The sequence below is a fragment of the Entelurus aequoreus genome, linkage group LG09 (assembly GCF_033978785.1).
Source record: "Entelurus aequoreus isolate RoL-2023_Sb linkage group LG09, RoL_Eaeq_v1.1, whole genome shotgun sequence".
Classification (NCBI taxonomy): Eukaryota; Metazoa; Chordata; class Actinopteri; order Syngnathiformes; family Syngnathidae; genus Entelurus; species Entelurus aequoreus.
In genome coordinates, this window is record NC_084739.1 from 74,527,548 (window position 1) to 74,550,357 (window position 22,810).

At 42.4% G+C, this 22,810-nt stretch overlaps 2 protein-coding genes across 7 annotated transcripts in view; both read right to left on the bottom strand.

Annotated features, from left to right (window-relative positions):
• Positions 1 to 502: 502 nt before the first annotated feature.
• Positions 503 to 13,754, bottom strand: LOC133656951 (zinc finger protein 90). 4 transcript variants are annotated; one of them, XM_062057836.1, is made up of 3 exons: positions 13,629 to 13,754; positions 8,709 to 9,291; positions 503 to 2,048 (listed from the first exon to the last, which is right to left on the bottom strand). In XM_062057836.1, the coding sequence occupies exons 1-3, from the start codon at positions 13,699 to 13,701 to the stop codon at positions 1,220 to 1,222; spliced, it is 1,485 nt and encodes a 494-aa protein (XP_061913820.1). In that variant the 5' UTR covers positions 13,702 to 13,754; the 3' UTR covers positions 503 to 1,219. The 4 variants fall into 4 exon arrangements, with proteins under 4 accessions (XP_061913820.1, XP_061913822.1, XP_061913823.1 ...); XM_062057838.1 differs by lacking the exon at positions 13,629 to 13,754 and adding an exon at positions 13,324 to 13,442; XM_062057839.1 differs by lacking the exon at positions 13,629 to 13,754 and adding an exon at positions 12,977 to 13,167.
• A 295-nt stretch (positions 13,755 to 14,049) lies between these two features.
• The window catches only part of ncoa4 (nuclear receptor coactivator 4), a 24,183-nt gene continuing 15,422 nt past the window's right edge, over positions 14,050 to 22,810 (bottom strand). For all 3 annotated transcript variants that reach the window (XM_062059344.1, XM_062059342.1, XM_062059343.1), the window contains exons 3-10: positions 21,376 to 21,516; positions 21,121 to 21,212; positions 18,517 to 18,625; positions 18,188 to 18,322; positions 16,590 to 17,279; positions 16,352 to 16,528; positions 16,189 to 16,281; positions 14,050 to 14,610 (exon numbers count right to left, since the gene is read on the bottom strand). In XM_062059344.1, coding sequence (XP_061915328.1) covers positions 14,602 to 14,610; positions 16,189 to 16,281; positions 16,352 to 16,528; positions 16,590 to 17,279; positions 18,188 to 18,322; positions 18,517 to 18,625; positions 21,121 to 21,212; positions 21,376 to 21,516 — 1,446 coding nt within the window. In that variant the 3' untranslated portion in view covers positions 14,050 to 14,601. The remainder of the gene's footprint in view (positions 14,611 to 16,188; positions 16,282 to 16,351; positions 16,529 to 16,589; positions 17,280 to 18,187; positions 18,323 to 18,516; positions 18,626 to 21,120; positions 21,213 to 21,375; positions 21,517 to 22,810) is intronic.

Sequence of the window (22,810 nt, forward strand, 5' to 3'; positions counted from 1 at the left end):
CTGACACGTCACCTTAAACAGTGTGACGTGAGTTGCCCTTGTATTTACTATTGCGACACCCGGTGGACACATTTAGAACGGCAGTTTATTTCATTAAAAAAAATGTAGCTCATTTTTATACTTGGCAAACTCAAATTTGCAGGCTACATTGAGCCTGTTCGCGGGCCTGATACGGCCCCCGGGCTGCATGTTCGGTAACACTGTTTTGGAACGCCAAAACAATCTGATCTGTGTCACTTGAGGGCAAAAAAAAATCCGATTTGGTGTGGGGCCATATTTAAGTCTGCAGGGAGAGGCCCCGCCCCTTTTCAGACAAGTGAGTAGCGTGGCCACCAGAGGACAGCACTCATATTCTTGAATAAACTTAACCAAATGTATTTTTTTCTGGTTTGTCACTTTTCAAACATACTTTTTTGTGATGATTCCAATTATATAAAAAAAAAAAAGATTAATTAGAAAATATTCCAGCACTTATTTAATCCCAAAAAACCAACAAAACGCCTTGTTTTCATGATTTATTAGAAAAAGAACACATCAACTGGTTTGTGCTAGTTAGCAAACACGACACTGATGCAATACAACATGGAGGCTAAAGGTGAACGACACAAGCTTTTTTTTTTAATTATTTTTTTTACAAACTTTAAATACAGGACGCCTTTGTTTGGATCGTTGACGCGCCGCTTGGTCCAGAAATGGACCGATCCCCCGGCAGTTAACGTAACCAATAAAAAGATGCTTTAACCGACTCTGAAGTGGAATCCTTGATGAACTCGTAATCAACGCGTCGCTACGGCAACAGGGGGCTCCTCCTCGCCGGCGACGTTCGAACATCGCGTATTTGAACGCGACTTTGTTCCCGAGAAACGACAAAGATGGCCGCCGCAGGTGGGGGTCCTCATGCAAACGGAAACAACCAATCAAATCACTCGGGGAGGAAGTGGGCGGAGACATCAAACATTTGAAGAAAAAAAGTGTTTTAAGCGCAATTTTATCGGCCAATTAGATTTCTTTACAAACTTTATGGAGAAACTCACAACTCATGAGAAATGTTCCACTTCCTGTCGGCGCTCAAACCGTTTCCTGCTCTATGGTCGTTGATGGTGGCTGAGGGGGCGGGGCACTGTCACATCCGTCCATATTTGGACATCCCGCTGCTATTTACACCAGACCGCGTCGCACCTTGTCCCGGCAGGCCCCGCCCCACACGGTCACACGCCGGTCACTCGGAGTCGGTCTCGAGCGGCGCCGTCTCGTCCAAGACGCCCCTCTTGGCGATGGCGGCGGCGATGGCGGCGTCCAGGTGCGCCTTCTTGTGGCGGGAGAAGCTGGACGAGTGCATGAAGGTCTTGTCGCAGGTGGTGCAGGTGAAGGTCTTGGTCTTGGCGCCGGGGAGGCGGGCCTTCCCCCGCTCCATGCCGTCCGCCGCCCGATGGCTCTGCGCGTGCCGCGCCAGGCCGGAGGCGTGCGAGAAGCGCTTGCCGCACTGGTTGCAGGCGTGGCCCTCTGCCCCGCCCGCCTCCTCATCCTCCGAGGGGGCGGGGCCTCGCTTGCCACCCCGGCCCGCCCGGCGGCGGCGGTTCTTCTTACAAAGCGTGTAGAAGTTGGGCTTGTCGCGCGAGCACAGCTTGAGGCGGATCTTGAGGTCGGACGAGGTCTCGGCCAGGTTCTCCTTGCCGGGCGTGTAGTTGTCCAGCAGCTCCTTCACGTGTGTCACCTGATGCTTGGACAGCTGCGTGGACGTGCGGAAGCTCATCTCGCACTGCGGGCAGGCGTAGAACTTGTCGCCACCGCCGCCGGCCAACTGCATGATGGCCGACGGCTGCCTCTGCCGCTTGGCCTTCTTGTTCTTGGAGCCCGACTTGAGCGAGCGGTGCACGGCGGCGGGCATGTCGTGAGCGAGGAGGCCGGCGTCCTTGGGGTGGGCGTTGCCCTTCTTGTGGATGAGACGGTGGCGAGAGAGGCTGGAGCTATGGTTGAACTCCTTGCCGCAAATGTTGCACGGGTGGATCCGCCTCTTCCCGTGCAGCCGCAGGTGACTCCCCAGCATCCTGTCAAACACGCACACACACACACACACACACACCTTTACTTCCTGTCTGCCGAGAGCCGATACATGCTCGACATCTACCGATGTTTGGCTTTTTTTTCATATCTACATCGCCGCAATGAAAACTGTATTTTTTGGACCATGCGGACATTGCAACAAATCAGTTTCAATTAGGGCTGGGCGATATACTCGATATATCGCAGATTTGTCTCTGTGCGATATTGAAAATGACTATATCGTGATATTGGAGTATACGTTCTCACGCAGTTGCTTTTAGTTGCAGGCATTACACTACAGGCTCTTCCCACTCCTTCTTGTCTCTTCTTCTCAGACAGCAAGCGCACCTTCTTACATACGTCACATACGTATACGCCCTCTTGGAGCAGAGCGGTAGCGGCATGGGTAACGTTAGCTGTGGTGCGGGTGGTAATACGAGAGAAAGAAGGTGCCACTCTGGTAACAAATGAAGGAAGAATTAATTCCCAAGAAAAACAGCAGGGGGTCCATCGTCTGGCGGCGGTTTGGCTTCAAGCGGGAAGATGTTGAACAGACAACCGTAATTTGTCGAGTGTGGGGCAAAAGCGTTGCTACAAAAAGTAGCATTACTGCTAATTTGCGGCATCATTTGAAAAGTCACCCGCTGAATGAAGAATGAAGAGTGCTTACTCCGCATGTCAACATCTCCGTTCGGTGCCACACCAACAAAATGCAGAGGCAACCATTTCCACATCAACACTGTATGAAAAAAATAGTCAACAACAGAAGGAGATAACGTCCGCAGGAACCTACTACATAGCGATTTGATTTCCTATTATCCAGCTCATTTTTATTTGACAGTTATTAAAATATCTTGTGTGACATCATGCACAAAAGTGCACTTTATTTGTTTTAAACTATTGTAGTGGCGTTCTGTACAAAAAGCGCACTTTAATTAAGTGTTGTTTTGATATGTCATCTTAGTGACATCATGCACAAAAGTGCACTCATAGCTTGTTTTAAAATGTCTCTGACAATCTTGCACTTTCTGTTTTGAAATGACATGAATGTTTGTGCCACTGCTTAATAACTGTTTAATAAATACACTTTTGGTCAATTGACTTAGTTGTGATTTCCCTCTCTGCATGAAAGTTTAAAATGAGCATATATTAATGCAGTATGAAGAAGGTTTTAAAGGCCTACTGAAAGCCACTACTACCGACCACGCAGTCTGATAGTTTATATATTAATGATGAAATCTTAACATTGCAACACATGCCAATACGGCCGGGTTAACTTATTAAGTGCAATTTTAAACTTCCCAGGAAACTTCCGCTTAAAAACGTCGCGGTATGATGACGTATGCGCGTGACGTCACGAGGGCAATCAATCAATCAATCAATGTTTATTTATATAGCCCTAAATCACAAGTGTCTCAAAGGGCTGTACAAGCCACAACGACATCCTCGGTACAGAGCCCACATACGGGCAAGGAAAAACTCACCCCAGTGGGACGTCGGTGAATGACTATGAGAAACCTTGGAGAGGACCGCATATGTGGGTAACCCCCCAGGGAAGTGTTTGGACCCAATTCAAATACCTCTGTTTTCTTCGACAAAATTCCACAGTATTCTGGACATCTGTGTTGGTGAATCTTTTGCAATTTGTTTAATGGATAACGGAGACTGCAAATAAGAAAGTTGTAGGTGCGATCGGTGGAGCGGCGGACTACAGCAACACCAACACCAGGAGGTTGTGTTGTGTTTTGAGCAGGATAGCAGACGCACTACAGTGAGTAAGCCCGCCGCCGCATCTAAGTTAGCTTCTGTTTTTTTAGCTTCGCCAAGCTGAATATTATTAATCTTGTATTTACATGTTCATGGTTTAATAGTATTTTTGATCTTCTGTCTATCCATCCAGTCAGGGGTTTTTTTAAATTTAGTTTCTATCTGCATTTGAGACTGATGCTATCACGTTGGCTACGTAGCTAGGTTAGCTTCTATTTTTTTAGCTTCGAAAAGCTGAATATTATTAATCGTGTATTTACATGTTCATGGTTTAATATTATTTTTGATCTTCTGTCTATCCATCCAGTCAGGGTTTTTTTATTTATTTAGTTACTATCTGCATTTGAGACTGATGCTATCACGTTGGCTACGTTGCTAGGTTAGCTTCTATTTTTTTAGCTTTGCAAAGCTGAATATTATTAATTGTGTATTTACATGTTCATGGTTTAATAGTATTTTTGATCTTCTGTCTATCCATCCAGTCAGTTTTTTTTTAAATTTAGTTTCTATCTGCATTTGAGACTGCTATGCTATCACGTTGGCTACGTTGCTAGGTTAGCTTCTATTTTTTTAGCTTCGCAAAGCTGAATATTATTAATCGTGTATTTACATGTTCAGTCACTGTGAATGTCCATTTTGCGTTCTCGACTCTCATTTTCAAGAGGATATAGTATCTGAGGTGGTTTAAAATACAAATCTGTGATCTACAATAGAAAAAGGAGAGAGTGTGGAATCCAATGAGCCAGCTTGTACCTAAGTTACGGTCAGAGCGAAAAAAGATACGTCCATCACTGCCTCTCAAGTCCTTCACTGTAACGTTCCTCATCTACGAATCTTTCATCCTCGCTCAAATTAATGGGGTAATCGTCACTTTCTTGGTCCGAATCTCTCTCGCTCCATTGTAAACAATGGGGAATTGTGAGGAATACTAGCTCCTGTGACGTCACGCTACTTCCGGTACAGGCAAGGCTTTTTTTATCAGCGAGCAAAAGTTGCGAACTTTATCGTTGATTTTCTCTATTAAATCCTTTCAGCAAAAATATGGCAATATCGCGAAATGATCAAGTATGACACATAGAATGGATCTGCTATTCCCGTTTAAATAAAAAAAATTCATTTCAGTAGGCCTTTAAAGCGGTCGTATTATGATTATTTTTCTACATTTAAACACTTTCTTGTGGTCTACATAATGTAAAGGTGGTTCTTTGGTCAAAATGTTGCATAGATGATGTTTTACAGACCATCTTTCTGACCGTCTCTTCAGGACGCACCATTTTGTGGGCGCTCTTATTTACGCGCCTCCACTTTGACAGCGTCTTCTCTCCGCCATCTTTGTTATACCTGTAGTTTTTAGGGCTTCCAAAAGAGAGTCTACTGACAGATATAAGTAAGAACTTTACACTACTTTGTATAAGAAATGGCAACAGCGGAGGATGACTGCACCACAACAAGAAGATAAGAGGGAAAAGGAAGGAGCTTATTGGCTACTATGGCGGACGCGCGCAAATTTTCGGGACTTATGCAGATCTCAAATACACATCAGCAGGTACTAGAAGATAAGAAAAGTTGGTTTTGCATAATATTGTGACACAAAATGGCAGATAACATGCCTCCGAAAAGGTGTGTTGTACACACACCATAATAACACCCGTATGTTGAAGCACGGTACGTCTAACTCCGGTCGCCGCAGTGCAACCGGAGTTAGACGTACCGTGTGTTCAGTGCGACTTCATTGCTTACCAAAGTCGTACTACTCCTTTTTTGAGTGTAATGTTCTATATTCTCAATGAAACATCAAAGTTTTGGTGTTGCTTTCTCACGAATGCTTGCTAGCGTCATTTATTGTACAGGCGTCATTCTGCAGGCCGCATGTATCTCTTATGTGTGACTGCCATCTACTGGTCACACTTATCATTACACCATGTACCAAATAAAATTGCTTGGAGGTCGGCAAGCACAACCAGAATTAATACGTACATAAGGCGCACCGGGTTATAAGGCGCACTGTCCATTTTTGAGAAAATTAAAGGATTTTAAGTGTGCTTTAAGAGTCCGAAATATAAGGTATTTATACGATACCAGTATTTACAATGTAAAACTATACATAATTAGTGAAGTAGATCATTAATAACCACAAATCGTATTTACAAAAGTCATGGAAGCAAAAAAAATTAATAAATAGAGTAATTGTAACCCAAACTCAGCGTTACAATATTTGGGATAGCAATTGGGAAAACTTACAACTACTTATTAATAAATACAATACCCGGAAAAAAAATTATATATATATATATATATTTATATGTATACACACACACACCGTATTTTTCGAACTATAAGGCGCACTTAAAATCCTTTCATTTTCGCAAAAATGGACAGTGCGCCTTACAACCCGGGGCGTCTAATGTACGGCATAATTCTGGTTGTGCTTACCGACCTCGAAGCTATTTTATTTGGTACATGGTGTAATGATGTGTGACCAGTAGATGTAAGTCAGACATAAGAGATAGGTGTAAACTGCAAGATGACGACTGTAAACAACACCAAAACTTTAAATGTACCATTGAGAATATAGAACATTACACACGGCGCTCAAAAATCTGTCAAAATGTTTTTAATACGACTTCGGTAAGCTATGAAGCCGCACCTCTTGATGGATTGTCGGCGAGTATTATTATGGTGTGTGTATAAGGACCACAAAATGGCATCGATTAGCGGACATATTACCTTGCGTTTTGTTTCGCGATATTTTGCACAACTTTTACCTTATGGTACCTGCTGATCTGTATTTGGGATCTGCATAAGTACTGAAAATGTGCACGCGTCCACCATTGTAGTCCATGCCGACACCGTAGTCGATAAGTTTTTTCTTTTCTCTACCTTCTTGTTATGTGGCCTTCATCTTCTTGTTGTTGTTGTGATGCATTCATCCTCCACTGTTGCCATTTCTGATACAAAGTACTGTAAAGTTCTTACTTATATCTGTCAGTAGACTAGCTCTCAAAGCGCTAAAAAGTGTAGTGGGTTTACATTATTCACCCACAGAACTTTAGTTATTAGAGGGTTCCGGTCGGACGTTTTTTCACGGGACACATTTCCGGCGTTGACGTTGTATTATCGAGCTACGGATGCGAATATGCTGCTCCGCTATTGATTGAAGTAAAGTCTTAATGTCATTAAAACAGTTACCTCCATTTTTTTAACACTTCTTCCACTCCCGTCCTTGCACGCTACACCGCTACAACAAAGATGACGGGGAGAAGACGCTGCAGAGGGTGAGCCACGTAAATAAGACCGCCTACAAAACGGCGCATCCTGAAGAGACGCTCAGAAAGCTACTTGAAAACGGTCTGTAAAACATAATCTATGCAACATTTTGACCAAAGAACCACCATTACATGTTATGTAGACCACAAGATAGTGTTTTACATTTAGAAAAAAAAAAAAAAGACCTCTTTAATGCGCCTTATAATCCGGTGCGCCTTTAGCGATGATATATATATATATATATATTTATATTTATATATTAGGGGTGTAACGGTACGTGTATTTGTATTGAACTGTTTCAGTTCCACACGGACATATTAAGCATGCTAGCAGCTAACGGGCTACGATAGACTGACCATACGTCCTCTTTTCACCGGACATGTCCTCTTTTGCGGAGCTGTCAGGGCCTAGTTTCTTAAATGCCTCAAGTGTCCGGCATTTTGAGTTAGGGTTGCGTGTATTTTCAATGTACGTCCAGGGTTAAGAAGGGGTTAAAAACAAAACAAATTGTGCGCGCAGCAGCATTGGTGAGGGAGGGGCAGAGACAGAGAGCGAGAGAGTTATGATAAACGCGCATGCGTCGCCAGGCTCTGCTTTTTATCCATAGATTTATCAGATTTAATTTTTTATTATCTATAGCAGGGGTGTCAAAAATGTGCCCTGGAGGCCATTTGCGGCCCACAGATAATGTTTTAAAGGCCCACGGCACATTCCAAAAATACTATTAAAATAAACAAAAACACAACAAATGTGAAATAAAAAAGCTTAAAGGTTAAATGTAATTTAGAAAAAGTTGCAATGTTGATTAATAAAACAAAGCTGTTGTTTTTTTCTTCCAAACTGTCATTGCTCAAAACATAATATTGAATCAAAATCAATGTTATTATGAATTATTGACCTATCCAAGGTTCCGATTACTTCACATCAAAGTATTCCACTAAGAAAAATATTTTTGGTGAAGATTTTGCAAATTTGGTAAATAAATAACCCAAAAATGTATATTTTGTTGTTTTCTTACTGTACCGAAAATTAACCGAACCGTGACCTCTAAACCGAGGTACGTACCGAACCGAAATTTTTGTGTACACCTACACCCCTAATATATATATAAAGCCATAGTATCAATAGTCATAATAATATCAATAATTGATCCAAAAATTTATTCTTTAAAAAAGTTAAATATTTGGCCAAAAAAAACAATTAAGAATCGAAATAACAAAAATCGCAGTTTAAATGCAAATCGATTTTTTGGAGCACACCTTAAGCGTATCTTCTAAACTTTATCTGTCCAAGCAACAAGATATTCCAAACAATAAAGACTTAAATATCTGCTTGTCACCCTGACTTCCATTTTTTTTTTTTAAATGTGTCGGTAAGAAATAAACAATTGCCACCGCGGTTCAAAATTTCTATCCGTCAATATTCAGGTCGCATGTGGCCCTCTGAGGGCAGCCATCACTGCGACGTGGCCCTCAATAAAAGCAGTTTGACGTCCTTGCTCTATGTCAAGGAGCCCGGAATTGTTTTTATTTCAACCTTAGCGATATTTCAGGGTTCTTTTAGTAGCCTCCTTGACGACGAGTGATTGGTATCTGTATCGGCCCTGAAAGAAGCGTATCGGTGCGACCCACCTGCTGCCCTTAAAGCTCATGCCGCAGTGTTGGCAGGTGTAACGGGCATCCTGGTGCGCGGGTTCGAGGGCGTGCTTGGCGGACGCCACCAGGCTCGCCGTCTTGGCGACGTGCGTCTGCTGGTGGCGGTAGAGGCTGGAGGCGTGGCTGTAGCACTTGCCGCAGTAAGTGCAGCGGTACTGCCGGTCGTCCGGCTCGTACGGGGCCTGATCCGAGTCGACCTCGCCGTCCAGGTGACTGCTCCCCGCCTCCACCAGGACCTCGTGGTCCTCCTCATCAGAGTCCATCTTTATCTCCACGCTCTGCTCCGTCACCTCGCAGGGGTACACCTCCTCGTACGGCGCGAAGAAGGCCTCGTCCGTTTCGATCTTCAGCTGCTCGCCGCCCAGCTCCGGGTCGTCCGAGTCCTTCTTGACGCACGAGATGGTGAATTTGGAGCCCACGTCCGCCCACTTGACCACGTACTCGATGGGCTGCGTGTCCAACTCCACCGTGATGAAGTCAGCTCCCAGGGCGTCCGCCTCCGACACGGTGAGCTCCGCCTCGGGGTCCTCCATCCTAAAGCTACGAGGTGAGCGAGTTTCTGTGTGGGAGAGGACAGGAAGTGAAGGAACCCAATCAGTGTTGTGATTATTAACGTTCTCATATTTGCATTTGGGTGAAACTATTTTTGACATGATTGACTTTCTTAGCAGATGCAGCATTGCATATAAAAAATAATTGCAAAACATAATAATAATATTTAAACAAAGTTATATAATTAATTATATTACACTATATATTTTAGTAACATTATATATATATATATATATATATATATATATATATATATATATATATATATATATATATATATATATATATGATAAATGATAAATGGGTTATACTTGTATAGCGCTTTTCTACCTTCAAGGTACTCAAAGCGCTTTGACAGTATTTCCACATTCACCCATTCACACACTGATGGCGGGAGCTGCCATGTAAGGCACTAACCAGCAGCCATCAGGAGCAAGGGTGAAGTGTCTTGCCCAAGGACACAACGGACATGACTAGGATGGTCGAAGGTGGGGATTGAACCCCAGTAACCAGCAACACTCAGATTGCTGACACGGCCACTCTACCAACTTCGCCACACCGTCCCTACAAATATATATTCACACACAGTATATACACACATACACATTTGTGATAATAAAATAAATTAATGATATTAAATATTTATATCTAACAAAATTATATCATTAATTATATCAAATAATTATATTATATAAAATAAAATATTGTAAATTTATATATATACACATATATTGTAATTTAAAAAAAAAATTAATTATTACATTATGAATTATAGTAACATAAAAATATGTACACATACATTCACACATAATAAAAATGTATTCAAATTAATTGATTATATCAAATAATTCTATTTAACCAAAATTATAATATAATATGACATAAAAATATTAATATATACACACACACACACACACACACCCACACACACTATAATAATAAAAATAAACTACATTAAGTAATTGTATTAATTAACTATATTATAATCTATTACCGTATTTTTCGGACTATAAGTCGCTCCGGAGTATAAGTCGCACAGGCCGAAAATGCATAATAAAGAAGAAAAAAAACATAAGTTGCACTGGAGTATAAGTCGCATTTTTTGGGGAAATTTATGTGATAAAACCCAACACCAAAAATAGACATTTGAAAGGCAATTCAAAATAAATAAAGAATAGTGAACAACAGGCTGAATAAGTGTACGTTATATGACGCATAAATAACCAACTGAGAACGTGCCTGGTATGTTACCGTAACATATTATGGTAAGAGTCATTCAAATAACTATAACATATAGAACATGCTATACGTTTACCAAACAATCTGTCACTCCTAATCGCTAAAGCCGATGAAATCTTATACGTCTAGTCTCTTACGTGAATGAGCTAAATAATATTGTTTGATATTTTACGGTAATGTGTTAATAATTTCACACATAAGTCGCGACTTATAGTCCGAAAAATACGGTATATATTATAGTAGCATAAAAATATTTATATCCACACAAACATATTTAATACAAATAAAATAACAAATTTATTTATATTAAGTATAGTTAAAGGCCTACTGAAAGCCACTACTACCGACCACGCAGTCTGATAGTTTATATATCAATGATGAAATCTTAACATTGCAACACATGCCAATACGGCCGGGTTAACTTATAAAGTGCAATTTTAAATTTCCAGCTAAAGTTCCGGTTGAAAACGTCTATGTATGATGACGTATGCGCGTGACGTCAATCGTTGAAACGGAAGTATTCGGACACCATTGTATCCAATACAAAAAGCTCTGTTTTCATTGCAAAATTCCACAGTATTCTGGACATCTGTGTTGGTGAATCTTTTGCAATTTGTTTAATGAACAATGAAGACTGTAAAGAAGAAAGCTGTAGGTGGGATCGGTGTATTAGCGGCTGGCTGCAGCAACACAACCAGGAGGACTTTGACTTGGATAGCAGACGCGCTATCCGACGCTAGCCGTCAACCGCATCGATGATCGGGTGAAGTCTTTCGTCGCTCCGTCGATTGCTGGAACGCAGGTGAGCACGGGTGTTGATGAGCAGATGAGGGCTGGCTGGCGTAGGTGGATAGCTAATGTTTTTAGCATAGCTCTGTGAGGTCGCGTAGCTAAGTTAGCTTCAATGGCGTCGTTAGCAACAGCATTGTTAAGCTTCGCCAGGCTGGAAAGCCTTAACCGTGTATTTACATGTCCATGGTTTAATAGTATTGTTGATCTTCTGTCTATCCTTCCAGTCAGGGGTTTATTTCTTTTGTTTCTATCTGCAGTTAAGCCCGATGCAATCACGTTAGCTCCGTAGCTAAAGTGCTTCGCCGATGTATTGTCGTGGAGATAAAAGTCACTGTCAATGTCCATTTCGCATTCTCGGCTCTCATTTTCAAGAGGATATAGTATCCGATGTGGTTTAAAATACAAATCCGTGATCCACAATAGAAAAAGGAGAAAGTGTGGAATCCAATGAGCCCGTGTACCTAAGTTACGGTCAGAGCGAAAAAAGATACGTCCTGCACTGCACTCTATTCCTTCACTCTCACGTTCCTCATCCACGAATCTTTCATCCTCGCTCAAATTAATGGGGTAATCGTCGCTTTCTCGGTCCGAATCGCTCTCGCTGCTGGTGTAAACAATGGGGAAATGTGAGGAGCCTTTCAACCTGCGACGTCACGCTACTTCCGGTACAGGCAAGGCTTTTTTTATTAGCGACCAAAAGTTGCGAACTTTATCGTCGACGTTCTCTACTAAATCCTTTCAGCAAAAATATGGCAATATCGCGAAATGATCAAGTATGACACATAGAATGGATCTGCTATCCCCGTTTAAATAAACAAATTTCATTTCAGTAGGCCTTTAATTAAAAGTATCAATTATATTATAATAACAAAAATATAATATATATGCACACATTAAAAAAAACATTAACTAATCAAGCAGCATATTATATTATATGCTATTTTATAATAACATATGTAATATTATGCTATACAAAAACGCACATAAAATAATAACAAATAAAATAGTGAACAATACTGACACAAAGAAACAAGCTGAATATATATAATCGTCCAATCATCATAAACAACATTGCCGAGTGGCACTGCAGCGACAGTTGAAGCGGACTCCGATCAAATATTGCTCATTTTAAGCACTCTCAGCCGCCGCGGTCGCTTCCTCGCCGTGTGGGCCCGCACCTCAGACAACGTGACAATTATAGCTCTCGTTTTGAAATATAGTCAGTCAGACTAAATAAAAACGCCAGTTTGAATCGAGTATGAAACGGAAACATGGCATTTGGACGACATCGCTGCGGTGATGTCACGATTAACACCGACAGAACCGAGCAATGCATCCATTATCAAAAACTCTCTCGTTTACCACCTACATAATGTCTATATCCGCGCCGAATATCGCTGCACCGAGGCCCGATTCATGACACACGTTACCGTGTATCGGGAACGTGTCGGCGGTCGTTCCCGGAGCGGAGGGCGTTAAAACAACGTTTTTCTCAATGAAGTTCCGGGGCTCGGCTGGGGCTCGGCGGAGCTCGGCGTCAGTGACGAGGAAGCAGCGGGAGCATTATTTTCCCTCCCCGCTCGTAAAGCGGACACAAATGTCGCCGAGCGCGGACGGCGAATATGCTGATAAACGCTTAAATGCGTTTTTGGGGAACTCACCGAGCTGGAAAACGTCAAATGAGAACGTTAAATGTTGCCGGCGGAGACGGCCACAATAAACAGGAAGAAGAAGACGTGGACACAAAGCATTGTGGGAAAGGATTAAATGGTTAGGAGCAGCGGAAGTGCCCCGAGTGCCCCTTCAAAGTAAAAACAGGAACACAAATAAGAGTTACTCTAATTATCACCAACGATTATAATATAGCATGATTATATTATGAAGGAAGACGAATGTCTAGTTACATTGGCCCATTCGTTCATAGGTCCATTCTACTGGTTACTAAACATGCTCCTTTTCGCTGACTCGTGACAGTTTAGATATGGTACAAATATGCAAATTAGCTTGCCATGGAACATGCTCTCTGATTGGCTTGGGATGTCCCGCCTCAAAGTGAAGGTAATAGACGGGGAAATAAACCGCCTTGCCCCGGACAAGTAGAAGAAATAATCCAGTACACGTCCACGTCACAAACCTACACAAATGATACTGTGTCAACATGAAGATCATAAAGCTTCCCTGCAGCCAATCAGAGAGCTCCTTGCATCCCTCTATGGAGGAGGAAGGCGGATGAAGACTAATGTTTTGTTAGTCCAGCAACTTAATTGGAAAGCTCGTCTTTACTGGAGTCGTTTTGAAGCTTACGGTTCATACCAGAACGGTACAGCGTCTCCTGTGTCGGTGCTGGTCGGGAACGACTCGAGTCGCCGGACCGCCGAGGCCACATCAACGGGAGCCGAGGATCCAGTCACCGCTGCAGCAGCACCGCGGGGGCGGGACAGACGCGGCGGAGTGGTACGCCGCCTCTGATTGGTGCAGCTCCTGCGCAGCTCGCTCCAAAATCGCTTGTGATTGGCCGTTGACGCACACGAAATATCGCGAGGTTTTGTGCGCATAGTCGCTTTTGACGGAAACCGCAGACGGACAAAATTCTCGTTGAATTAGGGAAGGTATTTTTAAAATGTATCAAAACGTTTGATAAAGTTTGTAACATTAATGGTTGTGTTTATGTAAACACTACAATTTATCTTTTGACAGTGGCTGCTTCAAATACAAAGTCGTCACATGACCAGTGTTGATGTCAACATGTTTTATTAGAGTGGAGATTCACAGCAAAGACTTGGATGACATCACTCGGCATTTATAAAACCCAACAAAACAAATCATTGTTGGTCTTTCATCCAGGTCTTGAAAGACAATGAAAAGGAAATCTAAGAGATTGACAATTTAAATTGATTTTAAAATAACTGAGTTAAAACTCTGCAGCAGAGTAAAGGAAACATGAGACCCTCAACCAGGCAGAATACATGTTAATGCAAAAATAATGTTTCATAGAAAGTTGAACTTTGACACACACTTTGCTAGCACCTTTCAAGATGTTATTGGTGAAAAAGACTGAAATCATCCAATCACGAGATTCACAAATATTGATTCTTGACCAAGTGATCGATGCGCAAAGAGTTGACTTCCGGTTTGACCCTGGCGCTTCGCGGGAAGTTGAAGAACCTTTGCAGGAAGCAAACACCGATGCCGCAGGAAGAAGGCTGCAGGTTTGAATAGATTGTGTGTGTGCGAAGCAGCAATAAAGTGACACAGGCCAGAAGAAAGCTCCTCATCTTCATCTTCGTCAATACATCTGGAAGAAAAGAAAGCGGTAGCCAGCTTAGCATGACTGCTAATGGTCAATGCAACTATTTGGATGGAGAGCTGGTTGACTAACAGTAACAAGTATGAGTGTATTTTAATGGTAACTTTATGCAAGGAGATTAGACTGTGGAGTTCCACAAGGCATCTGCCTTGGTCCTCTGCTCTTCATTTTCATGAGTGATCTTTTTTGAAATGCAAAAAGCACGTCTATAACTATGCATGGACATAGACATAGAACCTAAATATTTTAAACCATTTAGTATGGCTGTCTTGTTCTAAACAACAGGAACACACATTAAAAAAATGCAACATGGACGGCGTGGCGAAGTTGGTAGAGTGGCTGTGCCAGCAATCGGAGTGTTGCTGGTTACTGGGGTTCAATTCCCACCTTCTACCTTCCTAGTCACATCCGTTGTGTCCTTGGGCAAGACACTTCACCCTTTGCCTCTGATGGCCGCTGGTTAGCGCCTTGCATGGCAGCTCCCGCCATCAGTGTGTGAATGTGTGTGTGAATGGGTAAATGTGGAAATACTGTCAAAGCGCTTTGAGTACCTTGAAGGTAGAAAAGCGCTATACAAGTATAACCCATTTATCATTTATTTATAACATTGAAAATGTGCTAATTTTATGATCGATTTTTCAATCAAACAAGTTTTACAGTCACTGGTATTGTCTAATCTCCATTATTGTGCCGTTATTTTGTCACACGCTCCAAAGAAATGTTCAAAAGCTCCAACTTATGCACATTAAGGCTGCACGATTGGCACGGAAATATCTAACCCTAACCCTCAAGTCTTCTCATCTATTGAGGTTCATTTGTGTAATACTTTTTTTTTAACACCAAATTCATGTAATTGAATTTTTTGCATTTGAATTTTGTGAACCGATTATTCTATTTTATTTTTACATCAAATATGGTGACATTTTAATTGAAATAAAAATTTTGAACACATTTTTTGGAAAATAAAATTATGCTGACAATTTCATTGAATACAAATGTGTGCAAATTTTGTGTGTTTAAAAATTCAGTGTTTTAAAATCAGTGCAGAGATGTTCATTGCTCAAAACTCTGAAGCAATCGATCCTATCTCAGAACTACCAAATCAGCTGCTTTTGTCCTAAAATTTACCTGAGTTGAGTCTTGAGTTTTGTGCAACAAATTTTTCTGCACTAAATATTTTACACTGAAATTTTAAACAATGATTATTTTTAAACAATGATTCTTTTTACACAATTATAATATATATTTTTTATACATAGTTTTTTTTTTTAACACTGATTATTATTTTTTCACTGAACTTTCAAAACACAAATTTTGCTCACAAACTTTTCTTCAATGAAATGAAAGAGAATGTTCACAAAAAACTCAGTTCCGTATATATTTGTTGTCCAAAAAAACAGTTCGTATTTAAGATCCAAATTAACCTCCATACTGTTAATAGGCGTTTATTAAAAACCCTGCTGGTATTTTTAAATACTATTCATACTACAATTAGGCCAGAAATCGTACACTGTAAAATAAGATTCGTGTGCAAGAGACGACCTATTGAGACCAGCTGTCACTCACCTGAGCAGGAGCCTTGTGGAGCCATTTTTCTTTGTCCCCGCCCACATTCATGCAGGAAAAGAGGTTGCAGACAGAGGACAAAACCAATTGTTCCTAATGGAGAGCGGAGCAGTCAGACAAAAAGTCTTGTTTGCACGTCACAACCAATCTTTCACTCTACTACCTGAGATTTCTTCTTTAGCAGCCATTTCTCGTCCTGCTCGGAGGCAGAAGTCGCTTTAGGACTCGACGAGTTGTTCGGAAGCACCCAGAGTTCTGGATCCAGGGGGCTTTGGAACAAAGTGGGGGTGTGCAGGGAGGGGTTTGAAGGATGAAGCCACGCCTCCAAGATGGCCTGAACCTGTGAAGACAACACACCTTGTTCTTCCATTTCCTGTTATCATCACATGCGCTTTACCTACCTTCTCTTCCTGCTGTCTATGGTGCAGTGTGGGTGGCACATTCTTGCTAGTGGGCGAGGCATGGGAGGTGTTGGTCGGCGTGTTGTTGCCGGTGGCAACAGGGACGCCGTTCTTGTCAAGCGCAGCGTGCTGCAGCAGCCACGCGTTTAGAGCTTCTTTACCGCAGTTCTCATCGCACACGCAATCAGAGTAGCTGGAGCACTGCTCGTTGGCACGACACGTCTGCTGGACCGGCGCCGCCTGCTGAAGCCACGCCTGCAGCGTTGGAATGGCGGCTGTAGGGGAGGGCGGGGTCTTCAGGCACTTGAGCTCGCCCAAGTTCTCGATCTCCAGGGCTTTTGTGGTTTGGCAGCAGGATGAGCAGTCGGACGTCTGCCGGCTCGACCCCGCCAGCCAGTCGTCGCACGACCAGTGCTCGGAGAAAGGCTTCAGAAGCTTGCGCCAGCGTTCAGCGTCAGACTCTGCGGCGTCGGCAGGCGCAGTCACCAGCCACTCGCTGAGGTCGTCGTCCTGGATGTAGTCGCACAGGTCGGACTCGTCAATCTTCTCGATGGAGAAGGAGGAGCTGCAGCTGCTGGCGCTGCGCTGCCGGGTGACCGGCTTCTGGTCCCGGAGCAGCCATGTTTCCAGGTCTCGCAGCTGACCCCAGGCCTTGAGGAAGTCCACAGACCCAAGGACAGGACAGGAAGTCTGCACAAGGACAATGATGACTCAGCATATTTAATGTCAGCGTCACAATTCATGGTCAATGAGTGCTGTGAGCTAGGGCAGGGCAATAAAACGATATATAACAATCGCAATAGACACGTAATCAATATCGATAAAACATTCTGTAATTTTTTTCCTTTTCGGGAAGAAAGTGGACGTAAGGAAGCGAGGTTGGTGGCATGAACAAAGGCACTCGCTCTATGGTAACCGAGCAACGCAGGAAGTGATCACTGATCAGTGGGAGTGACAGTATCAAGTTTGCCTGTCTGGTGCTTGATTCTTTACATGGAGTGAGAGGAGAAAGTCAAAATGAAGAAATTGTGGATCAAGGAGGAAAAATCACCTGGACATTTTTTTGGAGGGGCCGTAATCAGACCAATGCGGTCTGTAAATGATGAAAGGCAAGGCCGCTAATACCACACCACCTAAGCCGCGCTCACCATTTAGAGCACTGCCGTAATTTCCTGGCACAAAACCTGCAGGAAATAGTTCTCAGGTTGCTCGGATTACATTTTCACTATTTTCTTACACTTTATGAAGCATTTATCACATATTCCCTATTTTTGCACCTTCATTTTAAGATCTTATTTTTAAGTGTTCAATGTGATTTTAATAATTTGTTTACAGTGAGTGTTTTCCATGCTTGTGTTGACATTTCACTTCTGCCTTGATAGCTGAGGGACTTTAATCAAAATTAAGGTTTCTTTTGAGATAGACATGTTTACATTTCATATATAAAATGTTTACATTTCATATATTTTTTTCCTGCTCTTCATTTTCCTTAGGTCATTGAAAATATCAATCACTGATCTGGACCGATATAAATTTACATCGTGATAGTTTTAAGCCCAGCCCTACTGTGAGCTGGATTACAAAACCTCAGTTATTACTTTTTGCAACGCATGTGACTCCGCCTCCACTGCTTTGTCCTTTGGTGACAGCCAATCCTGAGAGTCCTTGCCGACCTGACGTCCAATAGGATGACTTTCCAGCAGCCAGTCGCCCAAAGCTCCACGCTCCACTTTCTGCACAAACAGTATGTTAATCATCTTTTGGCTGTTAAATAACTGCAATAATAATAATCATCATAATAATAATATGCAACAATGTCATTACAACAGTAATGACTCAAGTCCTTGAACATGTCAACTTTTCATCGACTGCATCCTTCCTTCCTCACACGTTCACTTCTTTGATGAGCAGTGAAAGCGTGGGCTACCTGGGCAGTGATGCTGCCAAATGAAGTGATGGCGTCCCTCAGGGAGCGCGAGTCTGCATCGAAGCTCATCTCAGGCGTTTCCTCTGGCACCAGACTGAGAGAGGACAACCTGATGACAACACAGTGACAAGAATGAACGATGGAGGCCAAGAACCTCCTGCTGACCTTCTCAAAGCGTACTCTTTGATGCATACCATAACCTAGACCAGGGGTCGGCAACCTTTACCACTCAAAGAGCCATTTTGACAAGTTTCACAAATTAAAGAAAACAATGGGAGCCACAAAACTCTTTTGAATATTTAAAATGAAATAACACTGCATACAAAGCTTTTTTTGCTTTGTGCTATGTTTTAACCAGGGGTCTCAAACACACGCCCCAGCCTGCACCTTAATATAAAAATTTAATGATAGTGCGACCCGCGAGTGCGCCTGATAGCGTCATACTTGCCAACCCTCTCAATTTATCCGGGAGATTTCTGAGTTCCAGGGCGTGATGATACTGCCTTTAGCGCCCTCTATAGCCTGCTCCAACAGCGTACCTGCTCGGCCACATGTTGAATGCAGCTTCAGCATGCACAGTGCACACGCAAGTGACAGCAAGGCATACTTGTTCAACAGACACACAGCTTACACTGACGGTGGTTGTATATAACAACTTTAACACGGTTACGTTACAAATATGCGCCACACTGTGAACCCACACCAAAAAAGAATGAAAAACACATTTCTGGAGAACATCCGCTCTGTAACACAACATAAACACAACAAAACAAACACCCAGAATCCCATGCAGTCCTAACTCTTCCGGTCTAACCCCCCCCCCCCACCACCACCAAACCCAGACCACCTCAACCGACGCACGGGGGGGGGGGGTTAGACCGGAAGAGTTAGGACTGCATGGGATTCTGGGTGTTTGTTTTGTTGTGTTTATGTTGTGTTACGGTGCGGAGGTTCTCCAGAAATGTGTTTGTCATTCTTTTTTGGTGTGGGTTCACAGTGTGGCGCATATTTGTAACGTAACAGTTTTAAAGAGGACAAATTTCACCACATCTAGTGTGTGTGTGACAATCATTGGTACTTTAATCTTAATCTTAAAGTGGTTTTAAACGGCCACCGTCAGTGTAAGCTGTGGGGCTGCTGAACAAGTATGCCTTGCTGTCTCCTACGTTAGCAAGCAGAAGCTGCATACAACATGTGGCTGGGCTGGCATGCTATTTGTACAGGTTATAGAGGACAATTATTGCAGTGACGCTAAGGTGCACTCTTAAATCAATTGTTGGGGTGAAAATCGGAGAATATTAGACCCGGGAGATTTCTAGGAGAGGCACTGACGTCCGTAAAACTCCAAGGAAAACCGGGAGGGTCGGCAAGTATGCAGCTGAGCCGCATCAGAGTGGTCAAAGAGCCGCATGCGGCTCCGGAGCCGCGGGTTGCCGACCCCTGACCTAGACAGTATGCAAAAACCGGGTTAATATTTGGGAAAACATTTTTGATCAACTTCTTATCCTACGAAAAGTGTGGCGTACTAAACTTTATTTACATAGATTTTTAACCCCGTCAAATTCTGGGATTGTAATAGTAAGTAAATGTGAAACTGCCATTGATCCATCCATCCATCCATTTTCTACCGCTTATTCCCTTCCGGGTCGCTGGAGCCAATCTCAGCTACAATCGGGCGGAAGGCGGGGTACACCCTGGACAAGTCGCCACCTCATCGCAGCTGCCATTGATCCATTTGGAGAATTAACTAACTAAAAAAGCTAATCTACAATTTTGTCCCCAAAAAGGTCAGAACTTGTCCAAGTGCTACTGACACTGAGGTTTTCAATCCCGCTAGACACACTTAAAAAGGTGTGTTACTATTTGTGTTATGGCGCCATCTTTTGGACGAGTTTGCTCAACGCAGACATTGCAGATAGAAAATGTATTTCCCGTTTCGTGCCTTGAACCGGAAGTATTCATCCATAGCGTTTCAACTCATATGGATTCTTCATTCATCACTGCAAACAACGTTTAGTAAGAATTGTTTAAGTTATATTGTTAAACTGTAAAGCATTAGCTAATAAGATGAAACTTTTACAGGTGTCTGTGTTCGTAATATTAACTTACAATGGCATTCTTTTTGTATTGTTTCGGTTTCATAAATTCACCAAAACGTCACCGTGGAGTTATTGTGTCTGTTTAGCTGATTGGAGAGCTAGCTTGTGCAGCTAGCGGGTCCATGACGATGACCTCTGTTCGGTTTGATCAGCCCTATTACTGCCTATGTCACAAACACCGTTTGGAAACAATTAAGGAATGTAAATAAACATTGACAGAATCTTTCTGTGTAAATAAATCATTTCACAACGTATATATCTGTGGCTTATAGTCCTGTGCGGCTAATACGTGGAAAAATATATTTTCTTCCAAAATTTAGTGGGCGCGGCTTATATCCTGGTGCACACTATAATCCGACAAATACAGTATTTTTTTTAAATATTAGTTTAATATGTGAATATATATCGTACCTGCTGATGTAGTTTCATTGTAAAAAAAAAAAACAGACAAATCACCGGACATCAGCGCCGATAATGGGTCAATGTCAATTAAACACATTCTTACTTGTCCATGCAGCTAGTCAGCTGATTGCTCAGGTCGGTGCTGCTGTTGGCGTTCTTCAGCTGCTGTGAGATCACGTCTAGCTGACCGTACAGCTGCAACACCACATCAGAACAGACTCAATAAAAAAAAAAGTCTTAGTTAAGATTAATGACTCAGGTAAAGACAGAAAAGAATGGAGTGAGAAACATGATTAAGAGTTGTTATAGAATGTAAAGAGAGTTGGATTGTAGACGAGAGTGAGAGAGAGGTGGTCACCCGATGGAGCCGATGCAACTGCTGCTGCAGTGTTTCAGCCTTGACGTTTTCCAGCAGTTCCAGCTCACCCAAAAGCCACACCTCCCGGCACCGTAGCGCCTCCTGCTGGCGACTCAAGCAGCTCTGCAGCTGCCAGCGCACCTGAGACAAAAAAGATGACACGTTTTGTTGCCTGGTCAGAGAGCCCATAAATGCACGCAGTGAGTGTGCGTTACGTCAGACGATGAAAGCTTCTGAGCAACGCAAGGTGATTTAGTCACATGACCAAAACTTTAGGGAGATTAACCAGTGGACTTTGGTTGTTTGGAGATTCCTGCGGGCGATGTGAGCAGGAATGACAAGCCACATGACATTTGTTTTGGTTGTAAGAACTGGAGTTGCCAACTCGAGGACAAATACAGAAAATGTTGGGAAATATAATTGCATGATCACATCAGTGACCAGCAGAGTTGCCAACAAGCACACGTTTTGACCTCTGACTACACTTCACTGACTGTACGCACCATTTTCGCTTCAACTTCAGTCTACAAAAGCTGGATAATACTGTGTGGAGACTGTGCTGGCTCACCATGCACATACCGCATTTTTCGGACTATAAGTCGCCGTTTTTTTCATAGTTTGGCGGGGGGTGCGACTTATACTCAGGAGTGACTTATGTGTGAAATTAACACATTACCGTAAAATATCAAATAATATTATTTAGCTCATTCACGTAAGAGACTAGACGTATAAGATTTCATGGGATTTAGCGAGTAGGAGTGACAGATTGTTTGGTAAACGTATAGCATGTTCTATATGTTATAGTTATTTGAAGGACTCTTACCATAATATGTTACGTTAACATACCAGGCACATTCTCAGTTGGTTATTTATGCCTCATATAACGTACACTTATTCAGCCTGTTGTTCACTATTCTTTATTTATTTTAAATTGCCTTTCAAATGTTTATTCTTGGTGTTGGGTTTTATCAAATAAATTTCCCCCCAAAATGCGACTTATACTCCAGTGCGACTTATGTTTTTTTTCCTTCTTTATTATGCATTTTCAGCCGGTGCGACTTATACTCCGAAAAAGACGGTACCCTCCACCCCCCCCAAAAAATCCTCAATCTGACTACGGTGTGAGTCATAAGAGTTTACTGTTGTAATGCATCAACTAGTTCCAGCTGCAATAACACTTTCATCCCAGGGCTGGGCTATGTGGCTGAAAACTATCATATCAGTGTTTTATTTGGCAAAAATATATTTTATTTGAAATGTAACCTTCCTCTTATTAAAATCCCTCAGCTATCGAGGCAGAAAGGAAATGTCAACAAGCATGGAAAACACTCAATGTAAACAAAATGTTAAAATCACATTGAACACTTAATCTTTAAAAATAAGGAATATGTAAAAAATGCTTAATGAAGTGTAAGAAAATAGTGCAAAGTGTGAA

Excerpts from the sequence above, each read along its gene's own strand:
- LOC133656951 (XM_062057836.1), bottom strand. The coding sequence starts at position 13,701 with ATGTGGCCTCGGCGGTCCGGCGACTCGAGTCGTTCCCGACCAGCACCG. Across the intron at positions 9,292-13,628 it reads GGAGACGCTGTACCGTTCTG|AAACTCGCTCACCTCGTAGC; the intron begins GTATGAACCGTA and ends TCTCCCACACAG. Across the intron at positions 2,049-8,708 it reads ATGAGCTTTAAGGGCAGCAG|GATGCTGGGGAGTCACCTGC; the intron begins GTGGGTCGCACC and ends CGTGTTTGACAG.